At 37.8% G+C, this 23151-nt stretch overlaps 1 protein-coding gene across 1 annotated transcript in view; it reads right to left on the bottom strand.

Moving 5' to 3' along the window:
* The window catches only part of LOC106523433 (rho GTPase-activating protein 26), a 92341-nt gene that overhangs the window by 41254 nt on the left and 27936 nt on the right, over window positions 1–23151 (bottom strand). Inside the window, exons 2-8 of the mRNA XM_014016847.1 lie at window positions 11767–11862; window positions 9078–9139; window positions 8626–8697; window positions 1952–2053; window positions 1748–1858; window positions 1254–1358; window positions 746–875 (exon numbers count right to left, since the gene is read on the bottom strand). Coding sequence (XP_013872301.1) covers window positions 746–875; window positions 1254–1358; window positions 1748–1858; window positions 1952–2053; window positions 8626–8697; window positions 9078–9139; window positions 11767–11862 — 678 coding nt within the window. The remainder of the gene's footprint in view (window positions 1–745; window positions 876–1253; window positions 1359–1747; window positions 1859–1951; window positions 2054–8625; window positions 8698–9077; window positions 9140–11766; window positions 11863–23151) is intronic.

The following is a 23151-nucleotide window of genomic DNA, read 5'->3' as shown; positions in this document are numbered from 1 at the left end:
CACACACACACACACACACACACACACACACACACACACATATACATTCAGTGATTGTCAGAAACCTCAGGATCCAAATGTCTATTTTTTGTGCGGTTGTGAACATTCATATAAATGCAATATTTCTCCAGTGGAATATTAAATAGTGACTGTGGAGGACCACAGACCCGACCCCCAAGACCCAAGGCAGACATAAGGGGGACCAGAGCCACAGACCCTGAGAGAGACCCCAAGCACCAAGCCCCCAATTCCACCTGCGCAGCAAGAACCACCCACCCACTCCCAGAGAGGAACACAGGAGAGCCCCACCAGCAACCACACACAGAACCCACAGGGCCAACAGCTACAACCCACAGGCCCCGCCGGCCCCCCCCCCACGCCGGAGCAGTACCAGGCATGGACACAGAGACCCAGATCCACAGGGTGCACCCCCCAGGCCAAGACCCAACAGACCCAGAGGACCCAAGCCCCACCGGGCAGCCACCAGGCCGAGCCGGCACATGCTCAAGCACCCAGCCCCAGACACTGAGAGCCACCAGCGCACCGGCGGGCAGAGGCACACCCCACCAGAGGGCAGCGCGGCCGGGGGACAAAGCCCACCACTAGCAGTGGGCCCTCAGGTGAACCAGATGAGAGGGCAGCCCGAGTCCCAGCCTGACAAATACCCAATCATACACAGGTACAATCACACACCTCATTCTCACACTCATGGTTTCTAAGTTGTGAGAAATGAGCAGACACTCACGCTTCTCCAGTACAAACAGGTACCCCTCCATGGTGTGCTGGCTCACACTCTTGTGCTCCTGTGGATTCTCCTTCATCTTCCTCATCAGACTCTCCACTTCAGACCGTGTGCTCTCAAAGCGATTCCTGGTCTGTGAAGCAATATTGATACAATATTTCCAATGAAGTTTGTCCAGACTTTTAAAAATAAAAACAWAAATGGGAGTGAAGTGGCTCAAGACTTCTGCACATTACTTGAATTTTATCTCACATTTGAATTAGATTAATAAAGTTAACTTTATGCAGGGGGTTTCTTTAATAAAGTAATCTTTTTACTGACTTTCTTCACCTGTAAGTTGACTTTTACTTTGATTTTTTTCTTAAAATAGATTTTAGTCAAAGTTTCTAAAACAGTGAGTTAAACTACAAATATTAATTCTAGTAACTTTAAGGCTTTAAAAGCTCTTGAAAGATTTTAAATGATAAAAAGCAAATCTGGAGCAGACTATTAGTGTGTTTTGGTTCCTTACATTCTGTATGCTGATGGTAAGATCAGTCTTGAAGTGGTTAAAGTCCTTTGCCAGCTCATAACCATGGTGATAGTAGGTGAAAAGGCCTTGAAGAAATGCCAACAGCTGAAAGAAAACAAAAAAAAAGCAAAAACAGTGAAGGAATAAAAAGAATGAGGGCAGCAATAAAGAGGAAGAAGAGGGAGAATAATCATTAGGAGGGAGGAAAGGATTGAAAACTTTAAGTCAAAGTAAAAGACAATGTTATAGGTTGAAGTAGATCCAGTTTTATAAAAATAAAAATTAGCTTTTATACAACGACTTGTTTTCATTTGCTCCAAATCCACAGCTGAGGTGCCCTCAAGCCAAAAAAATTAAWAATTAAAAAGAAAATTCTTTGATAATCTCATTATTCTGATGCACTTTGATATATCAGTCATTTTAACTAACAATTACCAGAAATCTTTCTTTCAAAATGTGTTCACATTATGTAGAAAGAAAAAAAAAAGTCTTACAGGCTCCACAAAGTCAAACATCTTCCTCTCTTGGACTTCCTGCACCTTGAACACATACTCCAGAGAAACTTCATAGAAATGCTGCCTCACGCTGCCCACCTGGCTGTCCGCCTGAAACACAAAGTCATTGGCAAATGTTTGTCAGTAAATCAGCAAGGTTTTTATTTTATTTTTTTAAGTAAGCTAGCTGAAAGACAGTCAGACCTCATGGAGATGGGACTCTTTCTTTTTGGCTGAAAGGCTGAGGTGTTTCTCCAGGACTGCGCAGTATTTCTCCGTCTCTTTGTCATACCTTTTTTTGGCTTCCTGTCRGAAAAAAAAWWARGGKYMAAWTTTWMWWWKWKAAACAAAATTAAAAGCRTTGGGCCTCRTGCAAGAACCGTTCGTACGCACAGATTTGTTCTTAAGTTGTGCGTACGAGTGATTTAGGAGAATTTGTGGCATTCACCAAAGTTTTCGTATTCTAAGATGTTTTTCAGATACGAACAAAATTCATGTGTGGTCCAGACCTGTCGTATATTTTACTGGCAGTCAGTCTGCTGTTGTCCAGACAGGTTTTCCTCCCTAATAACTTTATATTTCGTTAGTTTGAATATATTTTGAGTTGAAAATAAATTACACTCCATAATTATGTTGACAATAGGCTATTCTGCTTGAATTAGAGTTATAAATTTAAATGTAATAATTTAGACTAACAATATAAATTGTCCGTCCGGCCGGCTTATCCGCTATCGGGTGCGGGGGCAGCAGCAGAAAGASCCCGCTCTCCCCAGCGACACCTTCCAGCTCGTTCTGGGGGACACCGAGACGTTCCCAGGCCAGAGGGGATACATAATCCCTCCAGTGAGTCTTGGGTTTTCTCCAAAGTGCCAGACTTAATTTGAAAACATTTTAAAATGCTTATTTCAAACCCGCGTCTGAGACCACCTGCGACTGCGCGGTGCACATGGGGGAGGGGGGGGGGGTTTACGGTGCGCAGCGCTGTGGCTTCTGAATAAATGAAAATGATTTAACACAGTTGTTTATACTTTTAGCAGCTCTTTTTATTCCACAGCTGACCTGCTAAAAATGACAGATTTTCTTTTCTGGATCTCTGACAGACGGACTTCAATCTCTGAACTCGTAAAGTTCTTCTTTTTAATTTTCGCTGTCATTTTCATGAATGGACACTTCCTTGTATCTGAGGCAGGAAACATAGCCTTATATGGTGTTATTGGGGTGGTAATCATGCTAATCTCCTCTCGCGTGCACGAGCAGCTGGATACGAACAGGTGGAATTTACGCAGCTCATTTACACACTTTTCCTGAAGATAGAAGAGTTTGTTGAATCTGACGTGACATGTTCGTACGAACCCTTTGTACGAACAAAAGTAAGAGAAATTTAGGATAAGAACACAAACATGTTCTTGCATGAGGCCCATTCTTTGTAGGAATGCTTATCACCCAACAACTTTCAGTCTAGAGTTTTAGAATGAGCTTAAGTTGAGAAATGATGTCATTGTAGCCACTTTGTTCAAGACAACAAAAAGAAAAAAATGTTAGGAGCGATAATTAATATTTTTATTTACTTTGTACTTCTGTCACTTGACAATACAGTTTCACAAGCTGCAACAATCTTGGAAGAAAAACCCAAATAAAAGAAAAAGGCATGGAATCCCCCCACCCCCACCCCCACCATTTACGTATCAGCTTCCAGTTCTCCGAAACCCTGGAGTGAAAGGATTCCTCTGGGGAGCGCAGCTGTTATTAAACAATGGAGTGTTTCATCACCAGTGAAGACACTGACATGGCAGAGACAAGTGGAGGGATGTTGATCTGGGTGTGCACGCTGAGATGGAACAAAATGAGGCGTGTCCAGATTTACTCTCAGAATATTTCTCTTGTAATCCGGCTGCTAAGAAATATTAAGTCAGATTTAGATTCCTAAACATTAAACTACAATAAAGCAACTTAATACAGTATTATTGTAATATAGTATTATAGTACAGAAGATGTAGACAGAAATACACAGCAGTTGCTGAAAAGTATTAAGAATGTTTCTTTTTACTACTAAAACAAACAGAGTAGTTGAGAGTAAAGTACAAGAACTCATATTATCCAGACMATCACTTTAGAAGTTGAAATGTTTGTGTGGACTGGAAGCTTTATGGTCAGAGCTGCAGTTTTGTAATCCTGAGGCTGCAGGTTTGAGCCCAAGTTGGGTCAGAAAAGACATCTGGTGTAAAACAATCGCCAAATTTCTCATGCAATTTCACTCGCTTGTGGCGACCCCTGAAGAAAGAAACTTCTGAGCAAAAACAACAGTGTTTATTTCGACTGTTGTTGATTCTGTATAACAGTTTCAATGACTTTAATAATAACATAAGAGTTTTGCATGAAGATATATAAATTTGAGTCTATTGTGGTAAGATTAGGAGGAAAAAAAACTGTTTTAGCCTTTGTGCTTTTCCTCCTTTGTACTTCTGGTAAAAAAAAAGATAAAATAAAAAAAATACTCACTGCTTTTAATATGACTTTAAAAAGGACTGGATGTTGCTGGTTTACATGTAACAGTGTGAATTGTAATGTGTTTAACTTTTAATGGGTTGAAGAGTTAAAAAGCAGATTAAAATAGAAACCATCAAGTACAAAACAAAATAAAATCCTACATTTTGATTGTAATGCAGTATCCAAGTAAACACGCAGAAACATCCCACCTCTGCTGCAGGAAGGGAAGAACACAAAATGAACACATAAACAGAAGGAAGGCACATGAGGGAGGGTTTCCTTCTGTCAGAGTCCTCTTCCACTGCACATGTGGCCAAGACTTTATTTATTTATTTATTTATTTATTGATTGATTGATTTATTATTTCATATATTATCCATGAAAGACGAACTCAAAGTACAACCAAACCGGAGCACATCGCATCAGAAACATAACATTTAACATCTATTTTCACCCGCTTACTAAGGTGAACAAAAATGATCTATAAAAATGAAATTTCATATATTTACGGAAAGCGTCAAACAAGAATTGGCATGCTTTAAGCTGCCAGTCAAATATTTTCCATTGAATCAAAACAGCTTTTACTCTGCATAGCAGTGTGGGCCACACCTCTATTTGCTGATCACATCTGATGCAATGTTGTTCATTACCAAGCATGTTTTAACAGCAAATCTGTCCTCCGGCACAAAGGAGGAATAAAACGCAGCTGCAGAAGACATCAGAGATGATGAGTGCTGCCTTGAACATCTTAGTGTCTGTTGAGCTTTTTCATACGCTCGGTGGAGATCCTGTCTGCTGCAAACCTATTCCCAACCTCAAAGCAAATTCCCTTTCACAGTTGTAACTAACGAAAAGATCAATTTGAAACAAAATAAATGGATTCTATTTCATTAATCAATCTATAAAAAAAGATCACTTTTAACTTTGATAAGTTGTGGTGTTCTATGTTTTATCCACCAGCAGGTGGCAGTATCGTCACAGAATTACAGTGCCTGAGGATTTCCTGCACTTTACCAGACAATCTAAGTACTGTAATGACATGTTTTGTTACAGCATCCAACACTGGCATCAGAMTGACTCATAACAATAAAATTATAGTCATAATTGCCACATGAAGACAGTCTACACGCCGTCAGTCCCTGTCCCTTTCTGCATTCATTCCCTGCTGCGAACATTCACCTCAATGATGATTTGTTCACAGAGAATAACAATAACCCCCTCTTTATTACATTAAACAAACCTCTGCTGGCCTGCATGGTGCTAAAACAATAAAGGGAGTTTACGTAAGTTTGTGTTTTTGTCAGCTCGGTTCAAATAAAGGGTTGAATTCAAACAGATAAAGTTGCAACTGAAAGCAAAACTGACATGTTTCAGAACATGGCAAGGTCAWATAATCCAATTTGTTTATGCTCGCATGTTTACACTGTGATTCAATCATAGTGAAAGGAAGGCTTTTACACAAACACAGGCCTCACATTACCAACATTATTTTTATTGTGTTTTTTAAAGCGTGTTAAATTAGCTGCAGTTCCTCCTTGAAACATTTGTCTGTGTAAACAACTAGAACCTGGAGCTGAGTTTTAAATAAACTTGGTACTGATTAACACCATGGAAGAAGTCATACAATTTATTTTAACCACACAATTTTGTAAAAAAAACACCTCTTGTGTTTCAGATCGGCCAGGTTTGTTGCTTGAGAGTGGGGTGAAACTGTGCCAGGGGACGATTTTAGCCGATCTTTTAGAGCTAAACCTGGATTAGCACATCCCTCGTGGTGACCTCAAAAATTGTGAATTCATCTCCTAATCTGATCCCAATGCCAAGATCAGACAATGACCTGCAGGAAGGGAGGGGCGTCGGCACACTGTGTGCTGATACCATGTTTAACATCGAATGATTTAGGAAACCCCTGCTGCTGCTGCTCATTTTGAGTGCATGACTAACGGCATGAAGCAGGAACATTATGATCTAATGAAGCAGATTATAAAATAAAAAATGCCACATTTATTACGTGGAGCAAAGGATTACCCAAAACATATTTTACTTTAAAAATATACTAGTTTTTATTTGAAAATTTTGAACAAGTTATTCAATTTTCAGCTTCCTAATATTTAACAGTTTAATGCTTCACTTAGTAAAAGGAGAGATTGCTTTATTTATTGTGTTTAACTGCAACAGTGATTATTCCTCTAATCTCCTATTTAGGTCATAAAGGGAACCTTAAAAGCCTTGACATAATACCACTAATAAAGTAAATTGGGTGTAAGTGCATAACATATCTGTAGTGTTAACTTAAAGGATGCTTTAAAGAGATTTTTTTACTATTTCACAGTCAGGTTTTACTTGTATGATGGCATATTAAGGCCGCTTTGCAGAAGAAACAAAAAAAGGAGGAGCAAATCTCAGAGAAAAAACTCAGACTTTCTGAGATTATTTTCAGAAATTTTCGAGAAAAAAACAGGAAATTCTCTTATTTTGAAAAGTCGCAATTTTGCTAGGAAAAAAAATACTCGGACATTTCCATAATCGAAGTCAGAAATTTGCGACATTTAAACTAAATATTTTCTGACAAGATAAAGTCAAAAATTTAAAAGAAAAAAATTGCAAATTTATGAGAAAAAAAAACTGAAGTTTTGAGGAATAGCTAAAGGGATTGGAGCAATAAATAAGTCAGTAAACTTTATTTAAATGGCCCCTTTCATAGACACGAACATTGCAAAATGCGTAACAGAAAAAGAAAAACATCAAAAGATCCAGATACTTTTATTTTGAAATATCCGGTTACCAAAATAGGACACGTCACCACAAGTTGTGGAAATTTACTGTGAGGCTGCATTTACTGTAGTTTTGAAAATTATTTTTCTCTATAGGCTCCATAATCATTTTGGATATTCCTATTGCTTCAGTCACTCCAATGCTCTCATCTCTTCATGTGGCCATGWAGTTTGTTCATAAAATGCATTAAAAATTGCTAAAATCACCATACACTGAAGCTTCACATATCAAATATATGTTTCACAGATCATACTCTTGGTTTTAAATATTCTACAATCAGTGTAGAATAATTTAGTCTAGGTTTGAAGTCTCTATGTGTTTTAAAATTTAAACTAGAGCAAATGAAAGATGGTAGTGAAAACAGGTGGAATTGYCCTTGAAGTGGGAGTGTCTGAAATGGTAGGAGGTTCTTAAAGATACAGAGGCCAATTTCAAGGAATGCAGATGATGCAAAGTCAAATTTATTTTTATATACACAGCTTTTTTTAGAACAACTGAAGGTAACATAGCTACTTAATTGTGGTATAGAACTGAACTGTGTGCCTGGAAAATAAAAACACACTGCCTTTAATGAAACCTTCAAGAAATAATCATTTGAACAARCGGTTTACTTTTGGAGTTAATCCATTTTGATTGTCACCAAGACACCAACAACATTTATTTTTTCTTTTTAAAGGGGTAATATTATGTGTTTCTCAGGCCTATATTGAAATTCTATACCATAATAAAGTAACTATGTCACATTTAGTTGTTATTAAAATGCTGTTTTTATGTTTAAATCAAAAATAAACTTGACTTCTCATTCATTTCCGTTTCTAAACACCTTGAAATCAGCCCCTGTCTCTTTAAGAACCTCCTGATTCTGTCACGTCCATTTCAGCATGACATCACAGTCACTTCTCTGCTGTTTACAACCTGGAGCACCACAGCTTGCTTTGTTGCAATGATAATTTAAAAAGCAGCAACATTGTACAAGATCGGTTTTGCATCTCTGGATACACATTTGCAAATGCTGCCTTTTTWAAATTTGGTATGCTTGTTTGTCTTTGTGTCTATGATGTATAATGATGTGATTGTGATGCTGTAATTCTGAGTGTTTTATGTGCTGCAGAACAGGTAAAACAGCAATTATGCTGAGTCAGGCTTGATTTTTAATAATCTTTTCTTGTTAAATAAATAAATCAAATCAAATCAAAGCAATATGAACCTTACTGTTGGGCCGGAAAGTATGTTTTCTAAAGAACTGGAGCGATTACAGAGACGACGTATCAGCTGGTAAGATCATCCACACACATACTGTACACACACATACTGATCGCAATAACTTACAAATCTTAACACAAAGACCAAACAATAATGTGAACAAAGCATGAGGGGGGCGTGCAAAAGCTCGGTGTAGTTTCCTTAGCTGCACTGAGAACTGGCATTGGGAGCTCAGCAGTAAATCTTTATCAACTCTCTGTGTGTTCCGACTGCTGCAGAAGCACTAAAGAGAGTTATTGATTAATGCTTCACTACCAGGAAACACACATCAGTCAATATTCATCTGCATCATGAGTACGACCACAGTGCTTTTTCAACCCGTTCGGTGAACATGAGGAAGTTGCTGCTCTTACCTTGGCTGCACTGATTTGCTCCTTCCTGAACCGCTCCAGTGGAATAATCAACACATCGTTGGCATTTTCGATCTACGCAGGAGCAAAACCACACAACTTCAGTATGAATCACTGACAGATTTAGTGTAATCATTTGAATTTCAGTCGCCTGCTCGATCATTTGTTTAGCAAACAGAAACTATTACAAAGATTAAAGGTTGTCTGCAAAGTGTAGACAATGGGGTTATTATTGGATGCAAAACAGTACAACAAATGAGACACATACAATTGCAAGGTCAGAGACAAAAACTCTAAAATGCTGACTTGCATGAGCCAAAGCCTTTGTTAATAAAAAAGCATAAAAAATAATTTCTAGGCATCACGATAAGTTTTATATATAACAAAAAATAAATATATCACATGATCTTTTAAAAATARCCTGCAACATCATACAACTGTTTTTGGTCACTCACCATCCTGGTCCTCTCATCCTCCAGGTTTTGTAGGACGGTTGCAAACTCCTGAAGCGACTTGGCTAAGAGCAGTCATTCACAAACAGTAGACGAGACAGAGAGACATGAAGAAGACTTGTTATTTTGAGACAAGTTTAAACACCGCCAGGATAAAGTCAGGGAATGAAGGCGCTCCGTACCTGTTCCCTGGAATGCTCTGAGACATTTCTTTACATTTACAGCACAGTGAAGTAATCGAAGCAAAAGTGAAATTCACAGTTTGTTTTTAACGGTACTTCCACGATGAGCACAGATCTGAGCTTGTTCCCCTGCTCGCTGGCCAGTGAGGCCCAGCTACATCATTTGGATCAGAGTTTCCACTTCAGTTGCCTCTTTCTGTCTTACGCTTTACCRGCCCACGCATTTAAACACACACACTCTGTGCACGTGTGCAAATGCTTGTAAAACTGATTAGGTTTCATGCTAATTTAAAACAGTCACCTCCTGAAACTCTTTTCAACTAAACATAAAAATGTGTGTTTTTTAAAGTTGCAGAGGTTTAACATAACTGCAAAAATACAACAGAACCAGTGAATCAAACCTAACACAAAATGAGGATAAGGCTCTCACAACCTTTCGGCACATCATCAGATCACTCATGTAGAATAATAACTAAAACTTGAGTTGCTCTTCAAAGTGATTTGTTGCAGAATGTATTGGTGCTAGGGTTGGGTGGTATTGGTCATTTTCATACCGCGATATAACCGTTAAAAAATATTGCAATATACAGTATTGGGGTGGGCCTTGTGGCATGCATATAGCCAGAGACATAGAAAAAAAAACTCAAGTGCTTGGACGTTGCWGTCACACAAAGCAGCAGCAGCAGGAGTAACAGAATGAGTTTGCCTCTTATTATGTCGAACWGATCAAAAATAAGTCCAACTATATCTTTTTAGGGTTTGTTTCAAAATAATCTGACAATTACCGTGGTCGTATCCACCCTGCTGCATGCTTTTAGTGAGGAATCTCTTTGTGATGATAAAGTCTGTAGTCATTTCCTCGTCTGCGGTGAGGAGCTCGCAGGTCTCAAACATATAAATAAATCACTGATAGTCTGAATCTGAAAATCCAGCTATTTGTTTGACCAGTCCGCAGCTGGTTGGTCGCTGAATCTGTCAGTCAGCGCTACACCCACCCATCTTTTCACAATGTTTATGTCCCAGTTTTCATAGCAGCTTTGTGGAAATTTGGCGCTTCACCTCACATGACTCATTGCATCATCATTTTTACATTCCGTCACCATATTTTGATACCACAGTATAACAAAATACCATTATACTGCCCAAGCCCAGCCTGGTTTAAACCAGACCCTCGTCCTTCACTTTGCTTCGTACGAGGGTCTGGACTTGCTGAGTAGAGAAGTGATTCTTGCAGGAGGCGTGGCCTCTGCTGAAGTTTAAAATGATTGGATCAATTGGCTGCGACGTATGTCGCTGTGACGGAGGCTAAGCTAAGAAGCTAACCGGAAATCACGTGTGCTGTAAACTACCCTACAGAGAGGAGAAATATACCGAGCTGAACGAGACGACTGTAAATGAGAGCTGCTGCTTTGTCAGACAACTTTATTTTAATTTGAAGCCTTATCAACATGACTGGCTTCATTCACTTCCTCCACTGCCGTATGCTAAACTAACTAGCAGACACTGCGCAGAAAATCGGCATCGTTCAAAATAACTCCTTCTGTTTGCTGATTGGTCCAGGTAAAATAAACTACAAGCAGACACTGCGCAGAAAATTGATGTTCTGTTTTCTGATTGGCCCGGCTAAAAATCTGCCAGYGAAATCCTTGTTTATGGGAGAAGTCCCAGACGGAGCAGAGAAGGGAAACTAGAATTGAGCGGAACTGCGTAGGAAGGCAAGGGCCAGGCTAGCCCAAGCCTAGCTGGAGCTAAACCTTTGKGGCAGAGCGAATGCCAGTTTTGACAAGTACATGGATACTTCACAGACAGCAGTGCAGCCCAGTTGAGCAGCAAGCTGTTCAGGAAAGATAGCGGGGGATAATCAAACAAGAGCAATGGGTGGGTCAGAGCGGTGAAGAGCTGCACAGACAGAGCCAGGCAGMAGGAGAGGGGTGTGGTGACTGCACTCCAACTGACACCGGGTCATGTTTTGGACAGCTAAGGTTCAGATAACGACAAGGAATTTAGAAGGTTTTACTTTACAACRAAATCACATTAATGTTACAGATATATGTCAGAGTTAGGTCTGAATTGGCTTCACAAACCTGGTTTGAAATCAGTGAGATGTTGGGAACCAGAGAACAGCAAAAAAAAAAAAACCTAAATTACACCAGAAATACACTGGTTTGGTTATGGTTAGCCTGCCGYAGGACAGCTGTGGCTACAGTTACAGTCACCATTTACCAACTGTACCTACAACAACTTTATTACATAACTAATGCTTTAATTGCAGTAAAAAAAATGTGTCTTCTCAGTTTTAAATGGCCTAAACTGCATGAAGACTGAAGACAAGTCAAATCAGTACAGATTCATTATTTCAGGCTCACTGAACTCAAGCCTGCTTTAATCAAGTGCTGAAATGTCTGTTTTATCTCAGCAAGAATCAATATCACTGTATTGTCAGAAGTCTATTTTTAGATATGTCTATTCCGGTACACCGATGGATAAGATTTCATATTAGTTGCACTYACCTATACATATCTCATCATCTGTCTCAGCATCTCCAATACACTGAAATTTGAAGTCGTTGAGAGAGTCYGCAAACTTCCTCTTTGCTGTTGACACACCTAAGAGAAAGGAAAGACAAGACAAACAGTGTCTGATTAAGTGGATGGTGTTAGGTCGGTAAAATAACTTTGCAACAGAATGTTTATTTTCTTTTTACAATAATATTTCCTAATCTTGCCAAGTCTGGTGCACTTTGTGAAAGCAGATATTTCAAATACCAGCATCATAATAAAGAGTTTTTTACTTTGTTTATACTTTGTATACTAGGAGTTGACCTGATACAAGTTTTTAATCAGAACAAAAACAAGGATTTAAGTTTGGGAACTTGCCGATACTGAATAAGGTACAGAGTAGTTAATGAGTTAGTACTTAAACATTACACAATGAATTTAGAAACAGCGAACACAGGAAACAGTCTGCTGTCTTAACATCTCCTGTTTATCTTAAAATATATCCAAAGAGTGGATATCCCAGTTACTTGCAAAGTGAAAGAGGAAATTATGTCACCAAGACTCAAAGTCGTTAAGGGTACAAGTATCCTGGTTTCTTCAAGAGTACAGGTGTTTGAGGCTGGTATGAACCAGATACCAACACTTGGGTTGTAAGAAAATATTGATGCACTGAAATATTGTTATTTCATTTCCTGYAGTGGTGGGCAGCACTAATCTAAAAATGAGTTCCACTAACCCTAAAACACTAACTCAATTATTTAGGTCCCCTAATTCTAAATCACTGGCACACTGAAAAATTTAGCAAAAGCTAATTCTAAAGCACTAAAATAACCCAGTCTACCCAAGATCATTCTTCAAGAGACAACATGAGTCACATGATGCTCTCTTAAGACTTATCATTGACATTATTTAGGTTCATATATTGTCAATATATTGTCACCTAGTGCAGTGATTCCCAACYAGKGGTACRTGTACCYCTAGTGRTACRYGGCATATTGCAGGGGTACGTGGAAAAATGTCCCAGGTGTATAAAAAATTGATAAAAATAGGACTGAGATATGTAGGACGCTATGATTTTTGCAATGCGAAAAATGCAGACAGAATCGTGGAATTGACACAAAATGGCAAAATGGAATCCAGTATAAAATGCGGAATCACATGGAATTTGCTAATTTGGGTGAGTTTCTGAGGTATTTTGGACACTGCTGCTTCTTGTACCTGCCGTTACCTGGTTATTCACTTTCAAGTCAACATTTTTATCTTTATGTTTAATTTGAGTTTAAAAGAATAAAATGAAATGCCTGAGAATTAAATGTTCAAATTAYGGGGATTAAATTTTAAAAAATCATTTAATAATCAGCTGTGGCACATTATAGTTTTGGAGAATCATCATTACGTTTGACAAAGGGGGTACTAGGGGTATGACAAAATGGTTCAGGGGGTACACAAGTCTATAAAGGTTGGGAACCACTGACCTAGTGGATAAGTGACAYATATGAACAAAATGTGTGRCAGCTCAGCTGTTAACTTTAATGCTGATCAATRACATTTATAGACCTCAGTTAGTGCTTCTAAATTTAGCCTATAAATTTAGCAAGTGCTAATCCACTAATACATTTTAAAATTAKCARAAGCCCTAAAGCACTAATCAGGAAATTASTCCTCTATTAGTGCTTTAGTGCTTTAGRGGAACTGTGCCCACCACTGATTTCCTGATATCGATTCTCAAAAGCACTTTTTCAAAATGTTTAAACAAGGCTTAATGGATGGATAGTGTAAGAAGATGTGAAATAGGGWTGGGCGATAGTGGCAAAAAAWTAATCACGATTTAAACACAATTAATTGTGGTATTTAGCTGATAACAATTAATATGACCATTAATCTCCTGGAGTCCCTGGACACCTGCATGTCCTAGTCATGTGACCAATTTAAATCCCTCTAGAAAAGACTTGTTCTCTGTAAAAATCTGTTCTGAATTAAGTCGAAGGTATAGATTTCAGTCTATACATCAATTTTTAAATAGTGTTGTTAGGCCAAGTAAAAACCGGAATCATGATAAATAATTTMCAGAACTTTTTTTAATGTTTGTCATATTTGAATAACGTTGCAGCCTGAGGCAGGGAAAGACAATTCATGGAAAAAAAGAACACTTCAGTCCACCCTGTAGTCTCACCCCCAAATGTAGTTCTTGCTGTTGTTCAGTGTTGTTTGGATTGCATAGAAATAAACTAAATTTAATCAGATTTTATGCATTTAACACATGTTGTGTTCCTTATAAAGCAGGGGTTCTTAACCTTTTTGACCTCAGGCCCCAATTTATTGAACATAAAGTGGCACGATCAAAATGATGATTATCCTAAGTCTTGGTTTAATTTTTATTGTATTTACATCATAACTAAACTATCACAACTAACATAACTGAATTAAATTCACTTACAGTTTAAAAGTAAAACTCCTGTCAAATAATCACAAGACATGATTATGACAAACATTTTTATATTGTAACCTGCCCATAATTATTTGAACAAATACAAAGGTCAGTCAACAGACCACTCAGGCTTATCAACACAAAAATATATATTTTTAATATAAACAATAACAAAAATAGACAATTCAAAAAATAAAATTGTGGGCATAAAATAAATTAAAAATGTTTAATTTTTCAAATAAAAAAACAAAAATAAATTTGATAAAGTACAAATGAAAACATAGCCTTTTTTAAGTTTTTGCAACCAGAAGCTGCTCTTCATATTAGTGACAAACAATAACAGTAACAAAAGCTTTTTGACAAGTTATTTCTTTAAAATACATTCATTTTTTTTTATCAATTTGATAAAGTGCAAATTAAAATATAGTTGTATCTGCAACTGTGTGATAATGTTTTGAACTTTTAAAATATTGCATGGTAAAAAGCAGAAGCTGCACTTCGTATTAGCGACAAACTGGTGTTTTTTGATGAGTTACTTTCAATTTTGCTTCTACTTTTAATTTAAAATAGGTTTCCATTCTGGGCAGGTATCTAAGGTTCTTCTACATATTTAAAAAAGTTGTTAAACATCTGAGTGGCGCACTACTGCTACTAGTGGTGAGAAAGTGTATTGCACCTTATTCAAAATCAATGCGGTCCCACGGCCCTCTGCGGCCCAAAGTTAAAAACTGTTGTTCTTCTGAGGCCCTCAAGGTGGCGCACGTGGCCCAATTGGCCCATGGGTTAAGCATCTCTTGCTGTAAATTAGAATCTTCGGAGAAAAAAATGGCAATTTACCACCTTGCCATAACAATATATCATTTTGGATCCATGTGTTGTGGTATGTATTATATCATCAAATTCTTGCTCTAATCAATACCAGTATCAGTATTGAGATAACAGTATTGTGTAACTTTCCTGGAAATGTTTATTATAAGAGAATCTGTATTGATAGTATGCTTCTTATGGAGTAACTTGAAATAARCATAAAGAGGATAAACATGGTGAGTGAATCCACTGTGGTGTTAGTGATGGAGGCTGAGATCTACATTGTGTGTGTTTGTGCTGAAATGTGCAAAAAGTTCTAATAAATTTAAGTCCCATTAGCCCAGTGAGACAGTGAAAACCCTTGGACAGTTGAATGCCTTTCGAATAAAATATGAGGCGTGAAGAGATCCACTGGAGACAGTTTGGCTTCTCGGCAGAGTCAGCTTCACTACAGCATTTCCTGTTGCTGGGCTGGCTGAGGTCAGCCACACATGCAGGCTAAAGCAAAATAGGGGTAGGCTAACAAGGAAGCCTAAACACACTACTTAGGAACCACAGGTTGTGGACTACTCAMTGGAACCAAGATCTCCCATGCCGTCTTTTTTTTTTTTACAAAATAACTCTAAAAGTAAAAGTAAAAAATAAAAATAATGATAATTTTATAGAACTGCTTTGRGGATAAAATCTGTTCTTTTACTTGTGTGGTCAAAGAAGAAAGAGAGAAACTGTAAGGGGTACCATTACAGTGTGGTTAAACTCAGCAGGGAAGTCCCACTTTTCCAGAAGGAACGTGACAGAATCKACACAAAAGATTAAAAAAAAGACAAGTACAGTTTGGAGTCCTGRAGCATTTTCTTTGCACAGAAATTAAAACGATTGATGGATGTAGTAAAARCAGGCTAAGGAGTAAAGGCACATAAAAAGTTTTTTTTTTTTTTTTTCACAGAGACAGATGGGAGTCAGGGAAAGGACAGTCAGTGCACAGAAAAGACAGAGAGTAATTAGCCGGGTTCATGCGTACAGCAGCTCCTCCGTGCAGGATCTGTGCAGCTTGCCAGTCTGAGAAATAAAACCCAGGCCTCGCAGCTCCTGTTTGTTGCCAGAGAAGGCAGACACACTGCTGCTACGCACAAACACTCATCACGTTTTCTCTGTGCAACTGTCTTAGAAAAGCCTTGTCGGATGTCAGTGAGCAATGAGTCAGAGTGGTTCTGTATCATCAACATATCTAAGACATTAACAAAAGGAGACCTCAAGCCTCAAAAATAAGTTAAAACAACACTCTAACAAAGCATGGAGTCACTGTCAGTATGGGTGGCCCACAAGAAATCAAAGGCGGCTTTGGCTTCAATGAAAYTGCATTTTTGATCAACAAAACTATCTATCTTTCTACACTGTCTCTCAACTTCTTCCTTTTTCTATTTATCCTCCAATTTCTCCTTCCGGCCACTGACAGTTCTCCTCAGCGTCTTGCAAGTTAAACATTTGTGCCATTATTTCCCTTTTACTAGCTGCCATTATAAACATCAAAACTAACCACAAGCTGAAGAGCACGAAAATAGATTGGTTTAAATAGAGCTGAAGTTCACATCACTAATTTGGTATTACAAAAATGGAACAAAGTTTGCGTTATGAWGCCAAATTTTAAATAATTTAATGAAGACATTTGCAAATTTGCATAACCGTTTTGTGGTATTTGTGGATTTTTTTAAGTAAAATCAAGAACGTAAAGCATTTACCGGTAGGTATATTACTCAGGCAGTAGTACTGAAAAGATCAAGCTTTTTTTAATAAAAAAGAGTGTAACTTGTGAATTTACTAATAAGGAAAGATTTCAGACTTTTCTGAGAGATTGAGTAGACAATGTAACATGTTGTAATTCCCTATTCTGCTGCTCTTTACTGCGAAATATGACTGTATTGCTTTCTGGTAAAAATGACATCAGTTTGGGTCACCTAAAATAAACTAACATATGCCTGCTGTTGTGTTTAGCTTACTGGCCCCTGAAGAATGTTTTGCTAAAAAATGCTGGCAAACCGTTTGATGAGGTAATCTAACATTTTTAGTTATGTAAATGTGTAATAACCCTCCCAATMGAAATCATGTTGATAGATGCTGGCAGTACTGACCAATTTAGACACACGTGCACACATATCCATGTTAAAATACACACACACACTTCCCCCAAAGCAGAACTCTTAGCAAATCAAAACCACATTGTTGGCCGATACCTTTCTGAAAAATTGTGCCAACAGAAATGGATTACTTTAAAACAGAGAAAGAATCACACAGAATAGGAACATTGGTCAGAGTGAAAGGTCTGCTAAGAGATGCAGAAAACCGTAAAGCTTTACTATTTAAGGAATCTATTTCAACACAGAAATTCACATTTTGGGTATATTTAGCAATTACTTGCCCAGTTAAATACATGGTATGTAGACTACAGTTCTATACATGTTTCTTCTATGTAGCATTCCATTATAATAAGTATTGCAATGTGGGCTTCTTGTAAATGTGATAAAGATCAACCAAACAATGAAAAATATGTGAAACATTTTGAATATGATAGAATGGATTTTCTGTTTAAATCAACACAACTGTTGAATGAATGAATGAAGCTCTGCAGTCACTGCTTTTAGCATGTGATTGCATCCAGTCAGAATGGACAACAGAAGACAAGTACTGCATAATCTGAGCAAATAAAAAGGCTTATGTTCCTAATGTTTAATAAGGATAGAAGATCATTTGAAACAAATAAATGAACACTCGGCCGATGGTCCATTGCAAAGCTCAATATCTGTAAAACCGACTAAGTTAGACARCAATGTTTGTTTGTTGGGTCAGTTAGCTGTGGTGTTCATCTTGAATTTGTGCTGCATATTGTTAAAATCCTTCCACTGGTTTAGCAGATATTTTGCTAACACAGCAAACGGCATGGACTTCAACAGTAAAAAGATTTAGAGTAAGTGTTACAGATGACCATAGCTATGATTACATCATATTTTAGCTCAAAACCTTTAGAGTTGACAGAGTTAAGCATTTCTGAGAGTGATCTGAAGCCATTTTGAATTGACAACAAATGTTAGTTGTTGATAGGGGTGCACCTATAAATCGCTGGCCAATTTATCGGCACCGATTTCCTTACTTTTGGTAAATCGGCCGATCCTTAGATAAGATCGGTGAAGAAGATCGGCAGAAAAGATCGGCTTTTCTACCTCCACAAAGGTCTGAAAATCAGCCACGATCCTCTTTTGCTCTACTGTGAGCACTACCTAATATCCAGTTAAAACAAGTTTGTATTGTTTCAAGGGTATTGTTCAAAGTATTTTAGTAAAATAACATTTTAACATTGAAGTTTTATTGTGACTTTCTAACATCTGACAATGTCAATTATTTCAAAAATCAGTATCAACCAAAATCAGAATCGGCAGGTCAGACTTTTTAAAGATCGAAGATCGGCAAGAAAACTGGAATCGGTGCACCCCTATTTGTTGATATTGCAAAACACCCAATCTGGTTGTACACCCAGTTAGAGTTTTAACACAATCAATCCACTAGTTTATGACATATTTTGCTAACTGACAGACAAACATACCYATACACAGAGACACACTTACCGTATTTATTCATGTATAATACGACCCCCACTTTTTTGAGCTTAAAGAGCATAAAAAATTTAATCCTCAAACTACCTCCAATTTCATACAGACTTCAAGATTTTTCAGCCTTTGCAGTCTTTATACATATACGTAAAATGATCATTGGACTGTTCATTTTATTTTAACAACATATGTACTAAAAGGTATTTTGACAACAAATATATACAGTATCAGCTGTAGCAGCATCATATGAATCCTGACATTTTACACATAGTCCACCAGGAGGAGTCAACACAAAAGTCAGAGACTTCACATGAGATTTGGGCCATCTTGTGGGGGAAAAGCAGATTACTTCCTACTCGCGAGCTTTGGTGGGGAAACGTTTTTTCAGGGATACAAACTTTTTCAGAACACCAGTAGACGGCAGCCATTACAGACGAACGTGTGTTTGTTGTTGTTCGAGGAGCGGCACGATCACACGCTAATGCCATTAGTTCGTTATCATTACTAAGGTGCAGGAATACCCCCCCCCCCACCACCACCTTTTACATCATGTCGCCTGCCTGGATCTGTTATTATCTCGCTCTGAAGCACAGAGGAGTGTCAGAGGTAAGCTCGTTTCAACTGATTTTAAGATGTGGTCTCATTTCCGGACTCAACAATTTTGTGAATGAAGCTGATATTTCAGTTAAAATGCATAACAAAAAATATTTAACCGAGTATAGTACTACCCCCCCCCCCCAACTTTATGGATGATTTTATGGATTTAATTTTATGTATTATACTTGAATAAATACGGTACTTGTAATTTTGACTAAAATTGTGGGGAAAACTCTGTCAACCCAAATGACACCAGTCACATGTTCGGTACATGTTTTACCAATGACGTGTAAAGAACAGTAACCACTGCTGGAATGTGCCATCTTTCTCAAAATCACTGTGTAATAATCATGTACCACTGTAAGCTACACAAGAAGGCATCTGTAATTAACCACAGCTATCCAGCAACACAACAGGCCTCTCTGTGTGTTCACATATACAGTCAAAAGAATGGCTGTGATATCAACAGGATATCCAGCAGTAGCCTGAACTCTGGTGTTGCTTTGTTCCATACACATGTGAACAGAAACCTTATTCATCAAGTGGGACAAGTGCACACACACTGTAACACACACACCACACACACATGCATACTATTCACTGGAGGAGACAAAGACAGATTTTAGTCTGTTCATCCTATTGACCCAGAAGCCAAGAAAAGAATTTACAGACTCCACTGAACGTTGAAAAATTGCACTGAACACGTCTATTTTATCCTGAAAATAACGAGTTAAATTTGGGAGAGGTTCTTTTTAGGAAATGAAAGACATGCTGTAAATATTGCTTTGTGGTTGCTATTGTTCTAAAAAAGAAAAAAAAGTAGAAACATTATTTTTATTGTTTGTTCATGTGGCCTCTGAGAAGATTTAAAACTGTTTGAAACATRCAATGGTGTTTTATATCATAGTTGATACACAGTATAACGCAAATCTATTTTTTTTCTCTCATGCTTATTGATAATAACATTTCAAAGCCATTTATTAGAGGATATGATTTTTTAAATTAAATATTTATTTTGTAATACACTTTACGCTGATTAAATTTACAACTTCTACTTATCGGGCGGGGACACTCTAGATGTTAATAAGTTAACATTGCTGCCAATTTTTCTTCATATGACAACAAGTTAAAATATCTCTGTATTGTCCTTGAAAAATAAGATTCCTGTGTAATGTTTAGTATAAACCTTGGTGCAGATGTTCCTCTGGGACACAGCATACAAGGCCAGTTTAACATTTAGCATTTAGAGGAAACTTTATCGCCACAGAAACAATAAGRAAAAAAAGGCAGGGAAAGTGTTTGAAGGAGGGATAATTTGTTTTAGGAAGTTGACATAGCTTCTTTCCGGTGTTACCACAGTGAGTGAAGGTTAAGGGAAAACTGAGGTCAAAGGCCACATTTCATGTGTTCATTCTGCTATGTCAGCTTTATAGGAAGCTGCATGAGTACACAATGATGCACAATGAATGATAATAAAACCATGTTATCTGAATTAAGTACTAAATAAATATATGTGTATATCATATTTAAAATCTAAATTTTGCAGGTTAAAAAAGTTTCCCTGTAGCGATTGTTAAGTCTGTTTCTGGTAAAACTCCTATAGGTTCTAGTGTTTTGAAAAGTAAAATAATAATGTACAAAAACATACAAACACTAGCGCAAAGTTTCTGCATGTTTCTAACACCCACTTGTATAMATACTTCTGGTAGGGTGAACTGCAAGGTGGTCTTTAGACATGACTATAATATTTGCAACAGATACGGGCACTAGCCAATAAAAAAAAAAAACATTGACCCATGAAGACCAAGAGGGAAGAAAATTTGGCAAGACTAATTCCAAATTTTGGCTGTTCAGCTTGACACAGACTCAGAAAATTTATCCCCCCCACCCAGAAAAATGCAATTGTACATCTGCGGATCTGTTACACAACTTTTAATCTGGGGTACAGCTGAACCTTTTAACGGGGCAATATTATGTGTTTCTCATGCATACATTTAAATACTATACCATAATAAAGTATCTATGTCACGTTTAGCTGTTATTAACATGCTGTTTTTATGTTTAAATAGAAAATAAACTTATATTTTCATCACTTCCTCTTCTAAATGCCTTGAAATTGGCCACTGTCTCTTTAAGAACCATCTTCTGCTTCCCGTCCATTTCGGTGCGGGGGGGCGGGGGGTCACTCGGGGGTATTTCGCACGTGCACTATGATGCAGTTTACTTGGCATCTGAAAATACATTTCCTCAAAAGGTACTTTGAATCTGAAAAGAGCTTCACTGAGTGAGAAGTAGTGGAGCTCAGCAGACAGTTTAAGTTTCACTTTCACTTTTACTTGTTTGCTTTGTTACTGCCTCATGGGCGGGGTGTGTGGGGAGGGGAGGTGGTGAGGTGTGCTCCGTGATGAGGAAGCTCGGCTGAAAGACACGTCCCAGAGGCGTTTCTGGTAACAAGAGGCGTTTCTGGTCCCCACCTGTCGTTTTGCTCCTCAGCATGACTTCCTAAAAACGCTGCAGGATTTCTCAAACATGCATGAATGAGTCAAAGCAAGGATTTGGGCATGTTTTTAATGAGAGTATAACATTATAACTTGATATAAAACTCAAAAAAGTTGATTTTACATGATATTGCCCCTTTAAATCAATTTAAAATCAATTACATGGAAATGACTATGCTTGGCTTACACGTCTGACTTGTTATGAAAAGCCTTTGTTTTGTTTAAAATAATACTGTATTAAAATACGGGTTCACCAGTAGCAGCATTATAAAAAGCACACATCATAAACATCGATAGGGTAGAAAAAGGTGTACTGCATGTTGTATTCATAACGGTAAACTAGAAAAACACCCTGGTCCACTCAGTGCCCTGCATATGGAACCAATTAGAACAAAGCAAACGTGCCAACACATGACACAGCACTAAGAGTTGACAAAGCAGACCCAACACACTCTGGAAACATTCCCTTTGTCCCTTTCAGCAGATGGCTTTTATCACATCTGAATGTGTCAGAGCAGTGTTTGTCTCAGGGAACGTGTCTGCGTGTGCATATGAAAGTTTACTTGATTTTATTCTCATACACCTAAAATATCCAAACAGTCTAAAAAAACACATGCAACTTCATTTCTGCATGAAATTGACCTTCAGACTAAAAACAAAGAAAGTCCACTTGTCCTTTAATCCAGTGTTGAGCATTCACTCCTGCTCAAACTGCCCATCCCAGACAGGAATCACATGGAAGGAATTACAAAGACTTAAAGGAGGTGGAAAAAAATGAAATCATCTTTAAGAAATCTTTTTTTTTTATTCTCACAGAGGCTGTAAAGTCAGAGGAGTGCTGCTCATGTTCCTCGTGGCTTTCCTTTGTCCTGTAATAGCACAATGCTCATCAGAATCTGACTGAATGGTGGTCAGAGGCCAGCAAAACCACAAACAATAGCTAAATAAAGCCTGGGAAACAAAAAGCAGCAMACAATGACAAAGAAAAGTCCAGAAAAGAATGAACTGAGAGTTGGACAGTTGACGTGGGGGCAGGATGGGATTTGGGGAAGCAAGTACAACTTTGGTGAGAAAAAGAGGAAACTGAGGAACAGCTGTAAGGGTAAGAAATGTGAACCATTTCTAAATGAATTATAGTGTCAGAAGATAAAAATTTCGGGATGGATGGCTTATCGAAAACAAAAATGTAAAAGGAGAATTTCATTTAACAAATAAAATCAGCCCCGTGTTTATTAGATAAGAGCAGCTGTGTGTCACACATGACTTAGTCAGGGTTTAAACCACAGCGTCATGTTGAGTTTGGGCATTGTTTCCATTTTCAAGTGTGGACTCTAAATAAGGAAAACAAATACCTCTGCTAATCATCACGTATTACCTGGATGAACTTTTCAACACCATTTCAACATAAAAAAGGACTTAATTTTAGCATGTCATCACTATTTCACTGATTAGTGGTTAATATAAT

This window comes from Austrofundulus limnaeus, unplaced genomic scaffold (assembly GCF_001266775.1).
Source record: "Austrofundulus limnaeus strain Quisiro unplaced genomic scaffold, Austrofundulus_limnaeus-1.0 Scaffold156, whole genome shotgun sequence".
NCBI lineage: Eukaryota > Metazoa > Chordata > Actinopteri > Cyprinodontiformes > Rivulidae > Austrofundulus > Austrofundulus limnaeus.
This window is presented reverse-complemented; position numbering and strand designations above follow the sequence as displayed.